The sequence below is a fragment of the Anopheles coustani genome, chromosome 3 (genome assembly GCF_943734705.1).
Source record: "Anopheles coustani chromosome 3, idAnoCousDA_361_x.2, whole genome shotgun sequence".
Lineage (NCBI taxonomy): Eukaryota > Metazoa > Arthropoda > Insecta > Diptera > Culicidae > Anopheles > Anopheles coustani.
The window spans coordinates 47,191,242-47,213,307 of record NC_071288.1 but is presented as its reverse complement, the minus strand read 5'-3'; the positions used below and the strand labels follow the sequence as shown (position 1 = coordinate 47,213,307).

Below are 22,066 nucleotides of genomic sequence, written 5' to 3'. Positions count from 1 at the left end.
ACAGGTACCGACGAGCAGGTAGAGTAGAGAGTATTGCACACTGATGACCGACAGTTTCTGGCGGATATTTCACTCTTCTTCTGGTGATGCCTGGGAACTGTCATCATTGAGGAATTTTTGGATGGTCTTTTGTGCTGCTTTGTTGCCACACCTTCTGGGTTGATTTGCAGTAGATTAGAGCTGGCTGAGGGCGCACGGATGGGGCCGCGTTGTACCTGCCTAATATTCCGGACACTCGCTTTGTGAGCTGGAGGAAAGAGGACGTTTAATACGCAGACTACCTTAAAGCAGCTTCCGGGTACCAGATCGACACGCAGATCAACAGTCCGCCGTGTCGCACCGGAACGTCACGTAGGCCTGCCCGGGCGAGAGAGTGAATGTACTTCTTTACCCTTGGAGGTAGGCATAACCTACCGGTCGTTAAAAGATCTCACTCACGACCATCTGCTACCGACCGGTGGAGGTGGTGGGCGTCTAGGCGCCACCGGTTAAGAACTCCGCACCCGAATTGTCCAAGGGTTAGGGGACCTTTGTTTTTTAATGTTCCCGGCCCCGACATTAATTGCCTTGTCTGTCGTCCGGACGTGCCGGTGCGGGTGTTGTGGTACGTTGAATGATGCCCAGTTGTTTCCCCCGGTAAACCCGAAACCGCAAGGTACAGCTCCCCCAAGGTTTGGGTGCGACTGGCGGCTGGAATCTGATACTGGTTTATTACGTTACATTATGGAATTTCTACGCCACCCGCCAACGTCCGGCAGGCTAAATCCGGGACCATATCCGGCGTTCGAATGCGTACGTTTAACTAGCATGGAAATGGTTTTTCCCCGCTGCCACGACTGCATCATGATTTTTGGTTTATAGTAACTTTGTTTAGCATTTAACCAAACTGCGCGTCTTAATCGGGAACTCCAGCGAGAGCCGAGTTTAACTACAAACTACACTCCTCCAGCTCGTTTTTCCTAACAAGGCACAACTGCAAGAAGGTCTGGTATGTGCAAATTAAATTTTCTGCCCTTCTCCCCCACGATGGTCAATTCATTTAACTTTCCTTACATCCTTCCCCGGTATCTGTGCACACCGACACGGCAGGTAGGTCATTATCGTTAAATCATTGATATTCATTGCCTATAAAATATTCACACAGACGATGAGCCTCGGAGAGATTGGAGTCTACACCTTGTTTCGTGCTTTCATGCCCTGGTCTATAGGAGTGGGAATCCTGCCACACCGTTGGTATATTAAAGGGCAACTCAACCGAGCGGAAGGGCCCAAGAAGTCATGAGTAGGGGGGGGGGGGGGGGGGGGGGGGAGTTGAAGGGGTGGATTATAAGAGAGAAGCAGAAAAAAGTGGCTGCAAGCATAAACGAAACCCTATACACGGACGAATCGAGAAATTCTGCCGCACCGGTTTGCCTCCCACCAGCCCAGGCCAGGGCAATCTCATCCCATGCAAATGATGTGCATGCATTGCACGAGGCATAGCGACACACAGTCAAGGTGTAGGCACATAAAGTGTAGGCCTCACCTCGATGCACCGGTGCACCGGTCGAGCATAACGGAGACGTGCGCGTGGCTGACCCCTCTCTACTAGATTTTCCAGTCTGCCAGCCGAGCGGAGAGCGTGTGTTTGTTAGTGTGTGTGTGTGTGTGTGCGTGTGTGTGAGTGAAGGACGATGACAGAAGGCGAGTGTAGATAATAAAATCACACATCCGTTGACGAGCGATGCGACGAGTGGGACGCCCTCGGAACGGGACGAGCTCTGCATGAGGTTAATAACGCTCCCGCGATCGAAGTGTCATTAAACCGGTGGTGCCGGTAGGAAAGGCAGCAAAAAAAAAAAAAACCGGGCTATGAATAAATTGAACGCAGGCGGGACACAGGATATCATAATTTCAATGATACACCTCACTGGCACCGCGAACCACGCCGAGGCTCCCCGGCAGCTTAAAGGTATCGGTGACATAGTTTTTTCGATGTCATTAATGGCATTTTTATAGCTCTTCTTGACGGGCGGTTTTTTGTTTTTTCGTCTGGTCGAGTCGTGTGCCTCTCAATAATGTTTTTTTTTCCCCCGTTCGTTCCGAGTTACTTTCCGAAGCCGAGGTAGGCAACAATGGGTTATGCAATTGTCCCGATACATTTTACAACCTTTGAGACAATGGTAATAATTTGCATGTTTTATGATTCCAACTAATTTCAATTTTTATGGGCAATAAATAGTTTATTACTGGCCGTTTTTTTTGTGACTAGAATTTACACATGTTACGAACATTGTTAACGCCCTACAGATTATTGTTATTTAATGATAGTAAGGTGTAGAATAATTGAAATACAATTTGAGGTCTTCTAAAACGAGTCGGTTTACAATATTTAACACCTCTAAGCCTTTAACAATTAGTAAGGTAAATAATACAAACATTGATTCGCATATAAAGTTGGCAAACATGGAGAATAAACCAAAGCACACACGAACCTTACCGTCGCCTGGTTTGAGCTATCGTCCAAATCGTTGCGCACCCAGACGGAATTAAATCATCTTCATGCACATAAATCTAAACCGACCTAAAACCTGTCCTTCTCGAGTCCGGATGCGCTACGGCGGAGGTCCTGCCCATCCTCAGCGCCGAAGCCATAAAAAAGTATCGGGTGGAAAGGTGGGTAAACTGGAAGTCTGAACCTGAACCCGACCAAACACTCTACCGGTTTTCGATTTGCAGGGTAGAGTTCCGTCGTCAAGAAGGTAGACAACGTGCGGCGGGGTGGAGAGAAACCCGACCGACCCGAGTGTCGCCAGTTCGTCGGCCCGTCGTTGTTTCTCCACCGTTGGCCGCACTCCCGCGGGGAACGGAGGGTGAGACACTCCTGGGGAGGTTCGAAATGTGAAGGAAGTTGGGAACGGTCGTCTTGCGTTCCGGTCGTCAACCAGCGACTGCTCCCGTCGTTGGCCGTCGTCGTTTAACGACACGATGATCAACGTGGGTCGAGCTAACCGTCGAGCGGGCAACTACTGGATATGCATTTACACAACCGAACGGTTCGAAGGGACGAAGGCAAAGGGAGGAAACTAACGCTGGGCGATTCGCTAAAGTAAACAAAGTTTCCCAGCGTTCCCGAAACCACGTGAGCATCGGAGACGGTTGGTGGCTCTTCTTCTGCTGGTGGTCGCCGAACGTCTCGATCGGTCGGGGCAAGTGCGTTTCTTCGGAGTTAACAGGGAGTTGGCTCGCAAAAGAGGTCATAGGGGAGCTCTAAACGATCCGAGATGGTTCGCTTTCCCCGTGACTACCTACAGAACGCCAGGGAACTGGAAAAGGTAGTCTAAAGATGAAGTTGAACATGATCGTAGAATGTTGTGAAACCGCTTGGAGAACAAGAAATCCAGAGGACAGTATGTACAAACAAAAACCCCCGGCAAGCTCTCCGGGCTTCGGGAAAACTGGAAAGCGTTCGGACCAATCTCTTCCTCCCTCCTGGTGCCCTCCCCCGGGCGAAAGTAAATGATAAATCTTTCGTCAGGATCGATGGAGCGAGAGTTTGGTGACCGGCCGGTCGAGAAGGGGAACGTGCGAGGCCAAGGTTCGGCTTGGTTCTGGGCCGCACCCAAATACAAATAAATTCACCCCACCCGCCACCCTGGTCCATCTACGGATCGTACAACTTCCGTCACTACGATGGCTTTAACTCTCGGATTCTTTCTTACGTTAAATTTTGAGAAAATACGGTGTTTGAGACGCAGGCACACGAAGGGGGTAGTGATTTGGAATTTCTCAACACACGATCCTGGTAGGGTCGGTCTACGTCAGGGACATTCCATTTTCACACCACAGCGTGTAAACATTGCTTCGGTCTGCCTTAAACCAGCAGGAACCTCCATGCGCCAGGAACTGCTGCCTTTCCAGTGGATGTGTTGAGCTGGATTAGCTTCGGTAGAAAAGGTAGAATTCGGACCAGAGGACTCTAGTCTGCGAGATATCTAATTCCTGCTTCTGGAGCCCCTTTAAGGCCCTCAATCGGTTATGGATGTTCTTGTGCTCTCACATATGAGTGTGTGGCGTGTGTGACAAACACGAATGACAGATCTTCTTTTCTATGAGCCCTTACGAGAAAGAGGCAGAGGATAGCAAGAACCGATCATCAGTACCATGCAACGACAACGACCGGTTAGTTAAACAAACTTGGTATCCCACTTGGAAACTTTCGAGCCCTGAGACGCCCAGGGTGCGGTCCTCCGACCAGCAGTAGGGAGGATTCGCTTACGCACTTGGCGGTTGGTGGTCGCGTTAAACTGTCATCGATTGGGGGCAAAGGGTAGCGGAAGGCGATAATGGTTGCCGGGTTTGGAATTTACAACGCCACCTAGAATGTCAAACATTACAACACGAACAGATTCCTCGGTGCAGTTTTACCACTTGGGCAAACAACGCCCGAGAACGAGAACCGTGCAAGCGGATGCGCTTCGAGAGGTTCGATGACAAATACCAACCGGATGGAGTTGAGGGGGAGGAGGGGCAGAGAAAGCATTAAAAAAAGGCAAGACGATCGTACAAGTCGCCACACGAATGGCGTCGTGGCGATCGAAAAAGGGCCGAGAAACACGTTCCTTCTGCATCGAGAATAAAGTTGTACGGAGGTAAAACATGGTGAGGCGGTGAGTTGCCGATCAGTGTTATTAACCGAAACGAAAAGAGAGGATCAAATCATTGGAGTTTCAATTGGTTTTAGAACCCAACCGTACGCTAATCCATTCCCCTCCCTCCCCGAAACAGATTGATTTTAGTTGAAGATCTCTTGATCGGTTCGTGTTTGGAAAACAACGATCATTACTTCTGTAGATCAACAGCTAACCTGCACCGGAAGGGAAGCGAAAACAACAACAATAAATGGAAAACAGTGGGTCCTCAATCCGTGCCCGGTCTCGAGGTGTCGAGTCTGACAGGCAAATTTGCGTCAGGTCCGACTTGGCGTGAACGTGTCAACATGGATTACGTCTTCGGGCGATCTTCGCTTCCTTTCGGCGGGATATCTGCCCGCTTGGAGCGAGATGCTGGCGAGCGACAATCCACCCGGGGCCAGGCGAGCTGGTACCCGATTCGGAACGATGCAGCAGCAGGCACAAAACGTAGGTCCAGATTGAGATGGACTCCGGTTCTTTTTCACACACCCCATTTCTATCATCTCCGATTGGACGGACTTCGGGCAGCTAGACCGAGGAGAAGTCGTTGGGAACTGGTACCAGGTACCGGGTGGAACACTTGACAGCACCCGGTGACACGAAAATTGCAGCCGTTACGCTAACGTGTCGCCGGTTGAGCGACAGGAGCAGGTTTTGCGGCGTTGGGAAGGAATGAGCGGGTTCGGAGCCGGGGGACTGTAAATCCTGTAAAATCGTTCGCTCACTAATTTAGCCATTAGCTTCAAAAAAGGAAACAGTTGGCATAGGCTAGACAACGACGTCGCAGGAAAAGGAAAAGAGTTTTTTCCCCTCTCCGGGCAGCTCTCAACGTCAATTCCGTGCGTGTGTTTGGGTGGGTCGATCCAAAAACGGGCATTTTATAGTCGAGCTTGCCAACCCGGAGTTGGCCGGGCGCGGTAACATCAGTAGTAACGTCGGTGGTCAACAACTGTCGGTGGGTTTGGTTGTAGTTTTCGTGCGTACAAATTTAGCTGACACTAATTGTTTAAACCGGCGAGCCGTCGACGTTCGCCACCCTGCCGTATATCGATATTCCCGGGGCCGGGAAATGGACTGGACCGGACTGGAGAGTACCAAAACGGGGCACCATTTATGCCGTGCGGAATGTTGTTTCGCTTAGAGGAGGTAAGTTAACACTTGCACACACTCCCGGGAAGTTGCATGGGTTTTGCGTGCGTGCATAAGTAGGTACGGCCTTTTAGCGCGAAGGTCCGGCCGCAGCTATGGCTCTGGTGTAGTGTTGTACCTTATGAATCTTTAGGCGAGAATCATTCATATGAATCTTTTACCTATATACTGATGACTGATTCATGCAACTGTTGGGATACGAATCTTAAAACATGAATGAACCCTTCGATTTCTTAATCTTGCATGAATCTTTCACGATTCTTCTGCGGTAGTGTTGTGCCTTATAAATCTTTAGGCTAGAGTCATATGAATCTTTTACCTAAGATTCATTCTGATTGATTCATGGATCTTTTAGGATACAAATCTTTGACAAAAAAACATTGATGAACCTAACCCAAACCTAATGATGAATCCTTCGAGAACTTAATCTGACATGAATCTTTCACGAATCTTCATAATTCATTCATTCGCGTAGATTGAGCGACCAGAAAAAAGGGAGAGCCTCTTCCCATTTATTCGCTTTACTTTTCCTTTCTTTTAACATTTATAAATCTTTGGAATTGATGAACAGCTCATTCCTCACGAAGTAAAGAGTCATTCAGAATCATGAATCGAAGTTACACAACTCTAGCCGGCTGACTACCTACCGTTGAAGCGCTGAGCCCGCGCACCGAGCACCGACGAAAGCTTGGAGATGTTGTCTTTGGTGTTGCGCTCGAGCGTCGTCTTGGCGTGCAGGGCCAGCTTGTGCTCGGTCATCTGCGTGCAGCAGGTTCCACCGCCGGGCGGCACCTCACAGTGGCGCAGGGTAAGATCTGGAAAGAAGGAAGAAGCAGATGTGTTAGTTTAACAGCATTCCAAGCCGGAAGAATGTGTGTTTGGAAGTCGGAATTTGTTCTAGTTCTAATTATTTCTTTTTTCACATAAAGCCGCACCTTCTTAAGAAGTCGCGGCGGTCACAACGGCGCACTGTCATCGGATACAAAAAAAAAAACAATCTGGAAAAAAGCACATAGGCGATAAGAGAGCTCGCTCAACATCTCCCCGCACGGCGGCATCTACAATGAAATGGCACACATTGCACGTGCTCAGAACAGCGGGTTTTATAATGAGTGAATAAATATTGCATTCCGAAAAGGAATTTCCCTTTTTTCCCTTCGCCGCACGATGGCCTACGTGTGAAGGCAAACAGCGGCTCGGGTGACGCTATACTCGGGTGTTCGGCCGCCAACCGGATTCGGACCATCAAAAGGCCACCGACGAAGCTTCGGGCGGGAAAGAAACAGGACGGGTTGTTTGAGAAGGTGCTCACCCTAGATTAGTCACCGGCGAGCGCGTCTTTCCGCTCCGCTCGATTGTCTAACACGTTGTTCGTTTCGGGTTCTACACCAGTCAACTGGTTCCCTACCATATTCTCGGGAGGAGGAACTCCAACTCCGGGGGTGGGTGTTATTTGCTCGGTGAAGTGTCTCCCGTCTGGAGGGCTAGAAAAATGCCGGTCCACCGACCGATTAGACGGCAGTTTTCACCGCATACATAATATGGCATTAATGTTTTAACTTTTCCACCACCACCACCACTACCACCAAAGCTCGCGGGTTTACTCCGGGCCTGAGTCCACAGTGAGTTGAGCCCTCCTCCCTTTCGGTCGGCCCGATTGTTGCGGAGCTGTTTAGGCGAGTGTTTACACTTGGTGCGTGAGTGCGTGCGTACCGCTTCCGTAAGAGTGGTGTAAGCCGCCGGTAGAATTACGAAAACAAAAAGCTCCAACAGAAGCAAACGAACGCGCTTCCGGGCGGCAAAGGTTCTGAGCTAAGAAAGCGTCTCACCGCCCGATGGGGGGGAAGGAACCTACGAAGAAACTAACGGAAGGGACTCGAACGTTCGCTTATCGCTTCCGTCGATCGTTGCCGCAATTCAAATGCTCAACTCTTGTGGCTTTTTCGCCCCAACAGAAGAGAACCTAGCATCGCGCAAAAAGGAGTTGGAGCCATGGAAGGAGCATCTTCGAGCTTGGGAGATGGAAAGGCAGCGATAGGCAGACAGCCACATAGATTACGCTCGGTGTCTAATGTGTGTTTATGAGCTTCCTAATGAACGAAATTCCCACAGCGAACACTAGGGTGGGCGCGCACAGACGTTGCCCGATCTCGTCATCGATTGAAAACCGGACGAGTTGGCAGACGTGAGGAAAAAAGCTGCCCTACGCACGCATGCACACAAGCGTACAAAAAAAACAAAAACCAAAGAAACTCCCACAGACATACACACTCCCATTAAATGCTCTGCCTTGTATCGTCAAGATAACGGGCTTCTCCAGTTTGGTGACTGAACGATGATGCGTGGTACCTCGGATTCCTTCCTTGTGGCGTGCGAAGAGAGAACACTGGACGCATTAAAGATGGGCTGGAACGGTGGTCCAAGCACGCAGCCCTGTGGGCGAAACGGACGTGTCCCCCCTGGCATCACAACTCTCTTAGGACCGGGCCAGTGAAGAGGGCAAGCGCCATCGCAGGCTCCTTCCCTACATCGGGGTCCGTGTCCCATTGTCCCATTAAGTGGTTATAATTGCCGAGTATCGAAGAGGGTTCCCCTCCGGCACGCCGCAGATGTCTCCTGTGAGGTTCCGCAAACCCCCGGAGGGAGCCGGAGTTGCGGAGTGCCTTCGGGACGGCTTCGGACGATTGGTCCTAATAAAGTCAATCCCTATTAACACCTGGCTGACGAGTGGACCGGCGTGGTGGAATGCTTCCGAAAGCGAAGTAAAAAGACTCGCTCAACCGTTGGCGAGAGTCATTCTTCCAACACATTCCCAGGCTCCAGAGCGTGGGGATATATTCCACCCCGGTTGCAACCAAAGACCGATAGTGTCCTACGAGAGCGTTGGTTTTATGATACCCCAACCGGAGGGTAGCAACAGGTCGCACGATTGATTAGTTCGTAGGGCGCGTATCTCAGAGCCAGCAGCGATGGGTTCGTGGAACAGAGATGTCGAATCGAATCGGGTTCTTCACGACGGAGCGATGCTACAATAAAATAACTTTATCCCGCAGTGAGGGATTTTCGAGAGTAAAATACTATAAACCTCGATTTCTACTCTGCCTATCGCATACATGCGATGATTCACCGTAAGCTTATAAAATGCTACTTAATCCCTGGAACGGATCGGCCCACGGTGGAACTCAATTTGGACGATCGGCTGAGACTGAGGGTGGCGCCAGGTACAATGCGATTGCCTTCGAAATCAGCTGTATGACAAATTAACGGAGGCACGGTTACAAATCTATCTCACTTAATCCCAAACTCCTGGAATTGGACCGGGATCGCCGGAGCGGGAACGATCGAGCTGGCTTTCCTCCAAAATGAGCTTTTAATAATTCATACTTAAGCTTGAACCGCGCACAACGTCGGAAGGCAAAATTACCGGATCGGCCGCGAAGAAAAACGCCCGGAGGGAGAGAAGTTTTACGGATTAATGATGACGGCCGATCGGGGAGACCACGCACCGGTTCCGAGCGGAGTTTTGGTTGGGTCGGTGGAAGGTGCGCACCTGTCTTATGTTTCTCGCGAGCGGTCCGAAAGAATATCCGCAGCCCCGCTTCGGAGGGAAATGGAACATATGTTCGGTGCTCGAAACCACCCTTGAGATGCTTTCTTTAGAGGAATGATTATCATGATATTTAACGAACGGCGAAGAAAGCGCACTGGGGTGTATGGGGAGGAGAAAAAAAAAGTGGTGCTGAAGCTGCGAGCGATCGAGGGAAGGAACTAATTTCCGGGAATTTAAATTAAACAAAATGGTGATGGTGAAATGAGGCTGGAACGTGGAGAACAAGCAGCTAGAAGGTGGCCCCGTTCCTCCGCGAGCTGGTGCCAGATAGTTTGGTCGTTTTAAACAAACAAAGCAATGTCTAACCGATACTCTCCCGGTCGAGATCGAGTTTTTTTTTCTGCCGGAGACGATGAACTAAATAAACTGTCTTGTTGATATTATTCGGTAGTAAACGGGAGCGAGGGGGAAAAAACTCATATTACCCATTTACTCCCAACGTGTGGTTCCGGGGTCGTGGCTCTGCTTCTGGCCACCTCCTACACGTCATTAATCTTGTGCCACGCGTTGCACGAGATAATTTGGAACGCACGTGTTTGGTTGGAGTTGCGCGTTTATTTATTCTTGAGACGCAGACGTTTTATTTTTAATAACGTAAAGCATTCTTTACAACTTAAGCATTCCCAACTTCATTCAACTGCATAGAATCGCATCAAAATGGAAACATACAATTGGCATTTTCCGGTGATAGAGTACATTTAAGGTAGTGTCCTAGTAAAAGGTGCATCAAATCCTTTTTCCTTCTTATTTGCTAAAACAAAAAAACCTCCTTTTAGCAGAACGTTCGCTATGCTCCCATTGAAGTGCATTTCCCTTTCACTAATGCTCGGCAGCATCGCGCGGCAACCCGACACCGAAGAACCGAACCGAAACTATTTTCGGATGAGGAAGTGCAGTAATTTTGGGTCAATGAGCCAAAACCGACAAACAGTGGTGCGGTTTGGTGGATTCATCGGTTTGAGATTCCGCTCCCGGCGCGCCTCGATAGCCGATCTGTCGCGCTGTGCGTAATATTTTCCGCATTCCCCCCTCCAGGCTCGATCGAAGGGAGCGCAGCCCAAACGGCGAACGAACGAGGTGATTAGGACTATTTTTAGGACCAGAAATACGGAGATACACGAACGTCGGGAAGGTTTGGCCAAGAGCGAAAGGAAGCATTTGGTTTCCATTTTAAAAGGGTGAATTGATAGTTTGGGTTGATAGGTGCATTGAATCAAGTGAATCTTTTCTTCTTACCACTGAAGTATGGAGAAATGATTTTCCTTTTACTAAAATACAACAATAAACTCCATTCACAATCGTGTAAAAACTCATAAAATACAATCTGCACGTTTAAATGCAGGTCATAAATGTGGACAAGAATTCATACTAAGATACAGAACAATAAATTAAACGGAGCAAAAAAGTTCAACTAGAACGCATTGTTTTATTTTGAATTGTAAAATTGAAAACATTGTAATACTAAAATATACTCCAAATCGTCAAATAATGAAAAAAGTGAGAAACTAAACTAAAATTATCGTTCATAAAACAAGAGAAAAATCAACAAGAAACTGTGCATACTTTGTAAGCTTTGAGGCATTATCAAGTGGGAAAAAATGAGAAAAAGTAAATGAAAACTGCTCAAATCGTAAAGTTACGTTGTTTTGGCTATAAAAAGTGTAAATTTTAGGAAACGTTCTAACATCAACTTTTCAATTCAAACCATTTCCGTCAATTCGCAAACACGAACCACGTGCTCTCTCCCTCTCTATCTCTCTCTGGCAGACACAAAACCGCAACCGCACGAAGTCGTGATGAGCGCCAGACGGCCGATTCAACGGCAATAATGAATCAATTCCATTAGCCGCAATTTCAACGCCGATATCGATTGAATTTTATTGAATTGCACTAACCGCCAACAAAAACGTGCCAATGTGGCCACAGGTATGCGGCGAAAGTTGAACGAGCTAAAACATTCCTCAGAGCAAACAACGGCCAAGCGCGAGGCCACTCGTGGGGGCAGCCATTTTCTGGGACGCCAGTCCTGTAACCTTTTCGTCTCGAAGACATACTAGGTAGTCCAACGGATTTGACCTCACCATTGGCGATCCGCCACGGTGGTCCAGGATGGGATGTTCTCGACCACCGCCAGCAGATGGCGCTCGCTCGGGATATCTTCTCTCACCTGTTCGGCGGTTTCCCGAGCAGACCAAAGTGCTCACGCCGGGCAAAGGGTGCATCGATTAGCGCGCGGGTATCTTCTTCTGTAATAAATTATCTCGACCGCACCAATGATGAATTCCGCGGCCAGATGCGGCCACTCTCGCATGGACAACGTATGGCCAAAGGTCGGTATATGCGCGCGCAGCTGATTCCCGCCCGTTCGAAGGACCGGCCGAGGGGCTATTACTTTCCACGAGGGCGAAAATTGTTCCAGCGATGGTTCACGACTTTTCCCCCCGCGAACCCGGTTCCCTTCTCCACCACTGAACGGCTGCGTTCGGTGGGAAAATTAATGCTGCGGCCGGGCCTTATTATTATTTCCCTCCACCAAAGCTCACGACCGAAAGCGAAGGAATGCAGGATTACCTGTTTCGTTTTAGTTTTGTGTTTTTTTTAAACAACCATCACCGATTCAGATCGATTGATCGATTTTCGTCGTACCTTCCCGCCGCCTTCCCGGGTGGAAATTCGGTCATCTACTTCGACGTTTCGCCAACGTTTCCCGGCTTCATTCACCGAAAATTTGGGGGTTGTTAATAAATTTCCATTTGCGTTCAATGGCGTTTGGCGGATGCAGGAAACGATGGAATGCTTACACCGCGATAAAATGGGAAGCGCAGTCTAAGAAGAATCATTACATGATTACCGATACAGATGGAACTGGTATGCGGAAACGCCAATGGGGTAAGAAATATAAACCCACCAAACAAGAACGTGTAAAAATACTAATTCTAAATAAAATATTTGTTATGGCATTTTTAAAATTTGGAATGTTTTTTTAATGGGATTAATAATCTTTTTTATGAATTTGTGGATTGCAAATAGATTTCCTATTTAATATGTTTTAATTTGTTCCAGTGCTACATTTATTTAGTTTGAAAATTTTTTCTTTTCTCAAAAATAAACCACCCTCCATAGAAACTCATTTCGATGCTTCAAGCTACCCTTTAAAACGCACGAGCGCACGCGCAACCTAATAGCACCACCGGTGAGGCCAATCATCGTGTGAGCAATTAGTCCTGCGTTTGAAGTAATTTCCACGAAACTTCGTGGTGGAGGAAAAATTTCAAGGTGAGTAAAGCGCAACCCGGAGCGTTCGCAACGGATCGCCGAAGATGCCGTTCCGGTCGTCTAAACGACTTCTTACTCGCCGCCGCCACCGCCACCGCCGTCTGATGGTGATGGAAGGGGCAGCGAGCTGGACGACAGCACACACACACTCCAGCTGACACTTGTGCATCGACCCGGGGGCCCACCGGAGCAGAGAATGGTTCTGCTTTTCCAGCCGGTTTTCTTCTCCTCTCGAGTCGCCCACGCTGAGTCACCGGCGCGAAGGAAGGATGTATTAATTTCCCACAATTCATTTCAGAACCATTATGCGGGTAGGCGGCAAGGTGTTGTGAATCATCGAAAATTATGGACAGGAGGAGAAAAAAAAAGTTAAACAAATGATTTATCGTGCATTCCGGGGGCGCGTCACTTGACACGTCGGAAATGCTGATCCCGAATCCCGGGAGAAAGTAAGTCCTCTTCGGCCCGTTCGGTGGACCTGGGGAAGTTATAATTAGCGTTGATTTGAAGGGAAATGGGCACCAATAATTAAGATTTCCCAAAATCACCGCTAAGGTGGGCGCGAAGTGTGAAGCGAAACCGGTCCGTAGAGAATACCGACGCCTAGCTGAGAGGAGGGTGCAGGAGAGGCGTCAATTTTTCACGCGTAAAGTGTGACATCGGACCGAATGAAGCGGAAAGGGCAGGCAAGAAGCAAAAGCTGTCCGAAATCGGAAGTCATTCCCTAATTCCATCGCACCTCATCGCAATGCATCGTGGGTGGGTGGTCGCCGGGGAAAGCCAACCGAAAAGCTACAATTAAAGGGAATGGGCCAACCTTTTGGAATGGAAAACTGCCGGAAAGGAGAAGAAAAAAACACACACACACACATACGCAATGGAAACGCATACGGATTCCAAAGAATCGATCTTCGAATGTTGGAAAATCGGGAAGTGTCGGAAACTCGGTGTGGCGTAGGGCAGGGCAGGGAACCCCCGGGGAGATAGGCTCGAGCAAGGGCCCGAAGGTACGATCATGGGTAGCTACGGGCGGCGGAGGCGGCGGAAAAGAGGGAAACGAATCGGTCACAATGGGAAATAATAATAAAACTGGCTACAAATCTTAATTGGACACGCTCGGTGTGCGGTTTTTTCGTGTGCGCAGGCAATTCGGCTGGCGAGCGAATGCGTGGCCTGTGGCCTGTAGCATTACTTATGTTTCCACCGCCACTTTTCCCGCCACCGTCTTTCGCACCTGAGACGCGTTTACCCTCCTCGAAGACGACGGCGAGGCGACGACGACGGCCGTCCGCGACGAAAGAGCGTTACTCATCTACAATTGATTGTTAAATTTAGAGGAAAAACGCGGCGTTTAGGCAGCAATTATGGTTTGCCACCTTTGGCGATCTGTTGCTCGCGATATGGTCGCGCGCTTGGGGAGGTGAAAGTCAACCGGTTCCTGTACATTACGTTCTACTCTGCGCAGCACGTTGTGGACATTCAATAGATTTCCAGATAACTCGTAATTCAATCATTTTGATCAAACGCAATATTTTTAACACATATAGGTAAAAAATACACATTTCTATCCGCGCGCCCAACATGAGGCCAATAATCAGATAAAACTGTAATTTGGAACAAAATTAAGTTGTTCGATTTTACCTTCCATCGAAAACTGAATTCATAAGTTAATATATTAAATCCAATGAGAAAAAGGTTAAGTCCTTGAAACACCCCAAATTACAAAAATCATTTTCCGCCCTCCTGTGGAGAGTCCGAAATAAAAAAAACGGACGGACACTTTTGTGAAGTGTCGATAAACACTTAATAATTGCGATTGTATTTAGTTGAGAACGAAGATGAACAAGGTTCCAATGTTTTATTAGAAGGGCGTGCTATACAATTTTTTTATCAATAAACATCGCCTCCCCGTGGAAAACTCCTTTATAGGAGTGCGCTGCTGCCAATATAAAAGTGACCGTTGCGGAAAATCACTTTCGCGCAGCAGGGAATATTAAAATTCACCCTATCTAAATACGATCAATAAGTTTGTGTGTGTGTGTAGATGATTTTTCCATTTTCCAATCCATTTGAGCCCCTCAAGGTTAGGCGGAGAGTGGATTGAACTTTGATTGGATAATCAAACTGGGTGAACATTTCGCTAACAAAGTTCGGGCGGCTGTTCCATCGGCGTAATGACGTCAGTCAGTACTAAAAAAAAAAGATTCTCACACTCACCACATCCACCCTTCATCTTAACTGTTCGCCAAGTAATGAAGATATTAAATATTTTACCAAAGCCTTCCGAAACGATCCGTTGGAAGTGGATGAGTAGCAACCACCCCGTTGGGAGTTCAATTATGAGCGTAATAAGTCACAAACACATTTGAGCGCACAGACATATGGCTAGGAGTTAGAAAAAAAGCAAACAAAAATAAAACTTGAAACCAGAACCAGTAACGTTGGGGAAAATGTGTTTAACAAAAAGAAAAATCCAGCCACGATGGAGAATAAATGAATTTGATGGGGAGAGAAAGGCCGCGGTTCGGATCGAAGGAAGAGAGATTTCTATCCCACCGGGTTCCCACCGAAAAACGCGAAGCGGGCGATGGGGCGGGAGGTTTGGGGTTGTGGAGTGTTGGATGCCGGCGGCCTGTCGAAATCATCTTCCGATCGAATTAATGCTAGGAAATATGCAACTCATAATCGAGTTCGGGCGAGAGTGTGTTTAAGTGTAGGTTGCTGTTGGTAGGTTGGAACGCACAAAGGGGGCGGAAGGAAAAGAAATAGGCGTCTATCAAACCCGTCCGGCTGGGAGGGGTAGGTCGGAGGGGTGGCTGATGGCGGGAAACACACTCTTCGGGATAAAAGATTGACCTTATGCTCCGGGCGATGGATACGGCGTGGCCAACGTCGGCCCATTTCCACGTCCACTTTGCGCACGGTAATAAAGATAACAAACGTTTCGAGTGTCGTTCGGGCTTCTCGGGCATTTTGTTCACCCACTTTTTTTTTCCACCCTCCAGTCTTCGGTTCTTCTCCAAACGCGCTAGTGCTCTTCATCCTTTGGTTGCTGCCGGAAGAGTGGCTCCGCTAGCGGGCGATGCTCGAAATTGTTTTATTAAGGTAGCTAAGTACCAGAAACGAGCAGCAACAACTAATAAAACCGTAAAAATGTAAGCAAAAATATAGTGCAGCCCGGGGGCCTTTGCGTTTCGAAGCGTGGAAACATCTTTTACAACTGGCTTTAACTCTTCGACATACTTTTTAAGTGCACTTTTCCCCGCCACATTTGATTTGTGTAGGAAATGTCTTACCTGGGGGGGATGCATAATAAACACCTTATAGAAGTTGGTTGGTTATCGTCACGAAAGGATGTGTCCATATGTTTATTCGTATATTTAGTGGGTTCTTCATACTTAGATCGTTGATCTTTTTATTGTGGAATTTAATATTCCCATATGATTGAAGATCCTGGAGCTTTTGAAAAGCCACTAAGATTAAGTTTGTTTAAAAATTATCGGGAAAACTCGCTGCTCAGCTAGAAAGAAAGCCACACACCAAGTGCAACAGGTCAGCTCGCTTAGCTCCTACGCGGACGCAGCTGTTATTCGCTCCATTTAGTATGGCTCTATTTGTGGTGGTTGTGTGTTTCGGTTTGGTGGTTTTCGGGCCCCCGCCATCACTCCGCCTTTCTTATGGGCCACTTTTTCTGGTTCATAAATTCCTTCGATTGTGTTACTTACACCTTCTCGCGCTATCATCCCCTCCTTTTACATCGCTGCCCTATCCTGCGCGTGCATTCTTCCCGGCTAGTATGGCTTCTTTATTATCATCCCTTATGTCTTCCCTTCCGACGTTAATATACGTTTCTTTTTCGGGCTCGTTCATCATTCCTCCACGAGGTGCGCGTTCCTGGACGGTTTCGTCTCCCCCGACCAGGATGATGATGCGCTCATTCTGAATTTTGTTGCATGTTCAAAAGACTCTCGCGATAGGAAAAGTTGTGTCTCAGATTGAATAGACAAACAAATATAGTAATTAAATCTTCCAAACATCATATAGGTAGTGAAGTAATATTAATTTAAAACAGTTTATTGTAACTATTCAAAATCACCTTAAAAAACTATTAAAAATCAACAGAACAAACCTATTGTACCAACATAAATAAACTAATGAGTACAACAAAAAAAAAACGAAAGAACTTCCGATCACATTCAGCCCATAAGGGTCAGTTCCCGTTTTGAAAAAAAAACATGCCATCCCCATTTTAAAGATCCTTGTTTTATGTTTCATCCGAAAATTTGGTTTGATTAATTTAAAACAATTTATTATGTCTGGGTAAAATTCAATCAAAATACTTTAATAAAATTAAAAACTAATGTAAAGTTTTTGATACATCAAGTACGGACACGGACATATGATCTGACCGTAGAAATATTTAAAAAAAAATTAAAACTATTGTAAAATCACAAGAACTAACCTATTGTACCAACATAAATAAAATAAGGAGCACTATAAAAGAAAAGAACTTCCGATCACATTCAGCCCATAAGGGTCGGTTCGCTTTCTGAAAAAAAAAATGCAATTCCCATTTTAAAGATCCTTCGTTTTTGTTTCATCTGAAAATATGGTTCCAGGCCTGTCCAAAAGACTCCACGCGCGTCCAAGAATCGAGAGTCCGGTAACATTAAGTGTCGGACACGTCCGATCCCGTTCGAACATGCGCAAAGTCGCGTCCGGGCGTGTTTTAGTGGTGAATGTTTTCGCTAATCGCGGGACGAACACTGGCGTGTGTGTGTGCGTGCCTGTGTCCGTTGGTTTCTATTTACTCTTTCTTTGTTCCGTCTACATTCCGCCAACGAAGAGCCCCGGGACCACGAAAATCCGGGCCGGGCACAGCCCAAGAAGCGAGAGAATGGCGCAATCGATCGCAGCCACAGGATCGCGCGGATCATCGCACTGATCAACGCGAACCCCCGCGCGCGCGTGTGTGTTTCGGTGAGATGGGAACAGCAAACCGCCAATGCCGCCCATCGCCCGGGCTGACCGGGAAGACCCGGGCCCCTCCGGAGAACCCGGCGGGGATGGAAGGAAGGCAACCATGGGAAATAAAAATTCTTTCATCATCCTTTTGATCCCTTTTCCATGCGGCCTCTGCCGGCCTCCTGCGTTGATGTGCCACCCATTTTCTTCTCGTTTTTTTTTCCTTTCCAGAGAATATGGATGTTGGGATAAACGATTCGAAATGTTCATCGAGAAGCACTCTACATATATGAACTGACGACCGTAAAACCACTCACGGGGCTTATGACGGAGGGGGGCACAAGCGGGGTGCGTACGAAATAGCCGCGGTATCTGTTTGGAGCAATGGAGATGATCGTGGCACTTTTGGTAAGTGTGTGTGTGTGTGTGTGTGCATGTTTATGTGGGGTATTTTTTTCGCTTTAATTTTTCAGATTTTCTTCCCATTATCCCTCTACCATCTCGCGATCGCAACAGAAAAGCTCGAGCGAGGGTTATTTTTTCTTCCGATGTTTGCTGGCGGTTACGTTACGTTCTTCGGGCGTGTTATGATGATCGTCATCATCATTGATGGTTCAGCGCGATGATACACCCAAAACTCCCGCCCGTATTGTTCGGCTTTTCTTCTTTCCTCCTGCTTCCACCGAAATCCTGAATAGAACACCACCAAGAGCGCTCGCGGCATTCATTCATTATTTTGAGTTTTATTATTATTCGGCCACCCTCTTCTTCCTGCCCTAGGCGCCGTTAGCCGTTCATTGGTCTTGTAAGATGCTTTCATCGATCCTTTTGTTGTGCACCAGTTTTGGGCATTACGGCGGGCGAGAATTCCTTTGTCCACAAACCGGTGGAAGAAGGAAAGGCACTATTTGGGTAATGGTTTTTTGAGCTGGACCAAGCAGGAGAGTAGTAGGAAAAGCGTCAGCAGTTTTAAAATAAATGTAAAACTACGAGCAACACATAGTAATAACAATGGAATAAATAATGGGCAGTAGTAGGAAAAGCGTCAGCAGTTTTAAAATAAATGTAAAACTACGAGCAACACATAGTAATAACAATGGAATAAATTATCATTCCTGAAGCATTGGAAAGAAATGATAAGTTATTAATGCGAGTCGTTACCGAGCATAAATGTGTCGTTTTGGTTTAATTAAATATGAGCACATTTTTCCCTTCAACCACAACACCGTCAATTAAGTTGAATTGTTTCGGCTCAATAAAGCTCAATTTAATAACGGAGCAAACTCGCTGTTAAACAATTTGTACAACAAACATGTTAATTCACTGTCCAGATAAACAGTGGATCAAACGGAAGGTCAACTTAGAGTAATAATGCAATAAATATAAACTCGAAAACTGTCCGCTATGGCTGTCGGGCCTGTTTTTCTACCGTATTTGAGTGGGATGACCGGGCCGACGTAATTGCATCATTTTAATGTTGGATGAGTTAACCGCCGCTGCCACCAATCAGTGTGCAAATATTTGCGAATACTCCACGCAATCCGCAAATTTAATTTACTACCCTCATTTCGTGCATCCCGCTGGTATTTCCCCCCGCCCCACTGCATGTGTGTGTGTCAATTTCCACGAATGTTGGAGATGTGAGAAGCGTGAATAATGATAGCATTCGGCTGCTTTTCGGCTCAGAATGCGATGGTGGAATGTAAACCGCGGATGGTGCACACACTTTCTCAAGCAAGCGCCACTTGTATAAAGTTTGAGAAGTACATTACCTTTCTCTTACATAGTTTAGTATTGTTATGCTTTGTTTTGTGTAATACTGTAGAACAAATGCACTTTTGAGTAATTTTAATCGTGGATCGGCTCGTTAAGGTTGGTTCCTTACCATCTTTTCTTGCGACCTCGTCCTCCGTCGGCCGTGACCTGATTGTGGGATGGATTTGTTTTGCTCGTGAGATTCCGATTACAACCGAGTTGGGCGCAAAAACCCCAACCCACTGTCATACACGACCAGTTTAATCAACAATGACCGAGTATTCCTCACACTTCATCATCACTTGTTCGCTCTCTTTTCGATTACTCTTTCGTTACCATCGATGATTGTTGATTTCTTTACTTTCCTTTGAAATTCAAATGTTCCCAGTTTCCTGCAAAGTCTTCGAGTGAGTGATCTTTGAATTTTGTTTGATCTAGGTTCGCGAGAGAAGATCCAATTTCCAATGCACTGCAATTGATTTTTGACTTTTCTAGCTTGCCTCAATTCACGGTGTTCCACTTCCCTCCTTTTATCTGCACCCTCCAATCTCCTCCATCATTTTGCACTGAGCGCTCCCCCGAGTGTTCGGGTTACTCTCCTTCCTATCCGGTGGACACGGTTCCAACCTCCAAATAACTTACTCCGTGGAGTACAGCAATCAGAGGTAAAGGGGAGAAAAAAGGTCCTCCAAAACCACCCGGTGCCGTCGGGTTTCGTTTCCGACCCGGTTCGAACGCCCGTTGCCTGCGCCCTCCGCCGGAAGATAAATCGTTTGCGCATGCGAGGCGGCGACAGTCAAAGCTAAGCACTGTTCCTGCTGCCTGCCCCTGTCAGTACAAGCCGGTAAAACATGCTTTAAACCCATCAACTGCACTGGACTGGGCGTACATGGTTGCGTGTGCGCGGCGTGAATCAGTCTCTATCTCCGAGGAGAGCACACTACACAAGCTTCCGTTACAGTGCGCTCCGCAAAAAAGAGTGAGCTGCTGATACTGCAACCGAATTGGTGCAAGATTAAATCCGGGGAAGATTCCATGGGAACACCACCCAATATGTTTACATTGAGGTATAATTTAAGCCCGAGATTTAGTTTGACTCCACACATCGTGCACCGCTTCTATTCTGTTGGCCACTGTTGCACCGTCGTGATGCGCCACGAAGAAAGGTGAAAATTCCAACCGAAAACCCGTTTTTTCTTCGCCCCCCTTCGTCGCGCCTTTGGTTTGTACCCTTTCCCTCTGGCATCCTCGTTCAATCGATTTTCGGCGTTTCCTTCATTCCCGGGTCGTGGTTTTTTGTTCCCTCTGCTCCTTCAAACTTTGTTTTCTTAAGATAGCGCTGAAGCGTTAGCTCATCTCTTTCTTTCCGCTGGCAACCGTACATCTTCGGATCGATCACTGGAACTGACCACCAGCTCGTGGCCCGATCGGAGAAATTGTTCCGTGAGTGCTCTTGCTGAGGATCTCTTGTGTTTTGTAAGGCAAGAAAGTAACCGAGAGGCTGACAACTGGAAGAAGCTGCATAGAATAATGCAATGTAGAAGCGGAAAACAAAACTCGATTCAACCAATGAATAATGAATATTACATCCAAATCGTTTAATAAGAGACCACGCAACAGACACGTTTGGTGATTTGTAATTTATGTAAATTGATGTTCATTGAATCGATAATTGCATTCCACGATCACTACTATAATTTAACAATGCATTGCACTTGTACGTACCTCGATTATTGCATTTTTGGAAAATATAACTTGTTTCTTAAATAATTCCACACACTTCCGGTCAGTGGAATTGCACTCTTCCAGTTCACAATTATTCCATTTATTAATACGTTTTCCTCGAGCCCGAAGCACCTTTTGCCCCCGAGCAGAAGAAAAGAAGGACTGCCAAAGGGAAACTGCAAACAATCGGCCCTCTCAACAGCATGCAATTTTTCCAACACATTAGCTCCACCTGCAGCCAGCATCCCAACACAAGTGGAAGAGATCACAAAACCAAAAATAACAAAAAACAAAAATTCAAAAAGCCTCCCGATTGTCCGAGCAATTTTCCACCGCAGCCAGCTAAACGTTCGGCGCCAGCGCCGCCGAGTGGATGCACCCATTTTCACACAGCTCCCCATCACAATTTTCTCTCTTCCAACCACTCCCCATTCATTAAGATAAGAACGATCTCCTTTTCCACTTGTTATGTTTTTTTTTCTTCTTCTTTTAATTTTCTCCCTTCGGAGGCTGCACTTAAGTTGGCACGCAACACCAGCGGTCGGTCGTGGGGGGGTTGGGTGAGGAAAAGTAAAATATGTCACGAAACGAGACCGGGTGATAATTTCGTTGGCGCCATCGAAGGTGTTTTTTATTTCCCCATTTTCCCTGCCCCAATCGGTTCGGTTTGTACCGGTTCGCCCGTTTTTTACGCTCGTTCCAATGGGTTCGTTTATGTCCCTCTTTCTCTCTCTCTCTTTAGTCACCCTTGGTATATTTTAGATGCACCTGGCTGGAAGTTTTTTTTTCCCAGAAAGTGTATCATTTTACGTTCTTCTACATAGGTGTACTTTCCATGCTATGCTTCTTGGAGGTTTAGGCTGATTAGGAAAACTGTTTTATCCTAAAAAAGAGGTTTCTTGTTTTATCGAAG

At 47.1% G+C, this 22,066-nt stretch overlaps 1 protein-coding gene across 1 annotated transcript in view; it reads right to left on the bottom strand.

Annotated features, from left to right (window-relative positions):
- The window catches only part of LOC131262122 (glypican-4), a 60,486-nt gene that overhangs the window by 7,047 nt on the left and 31,373 nt on the right, over window positions 1-22,066 (bottom strand). Inside the window, exon 2 of the mRNA XM_058264050.1 lies at window positions 6,470-6,637. Coding sequence (XP_058120033.1) covers window positions 6,470-6,637 — 168 coding nt within the window. The remainder of the gene's footprint in view (window positions 1-6,469; window positions 6,638-22,066) is intronic.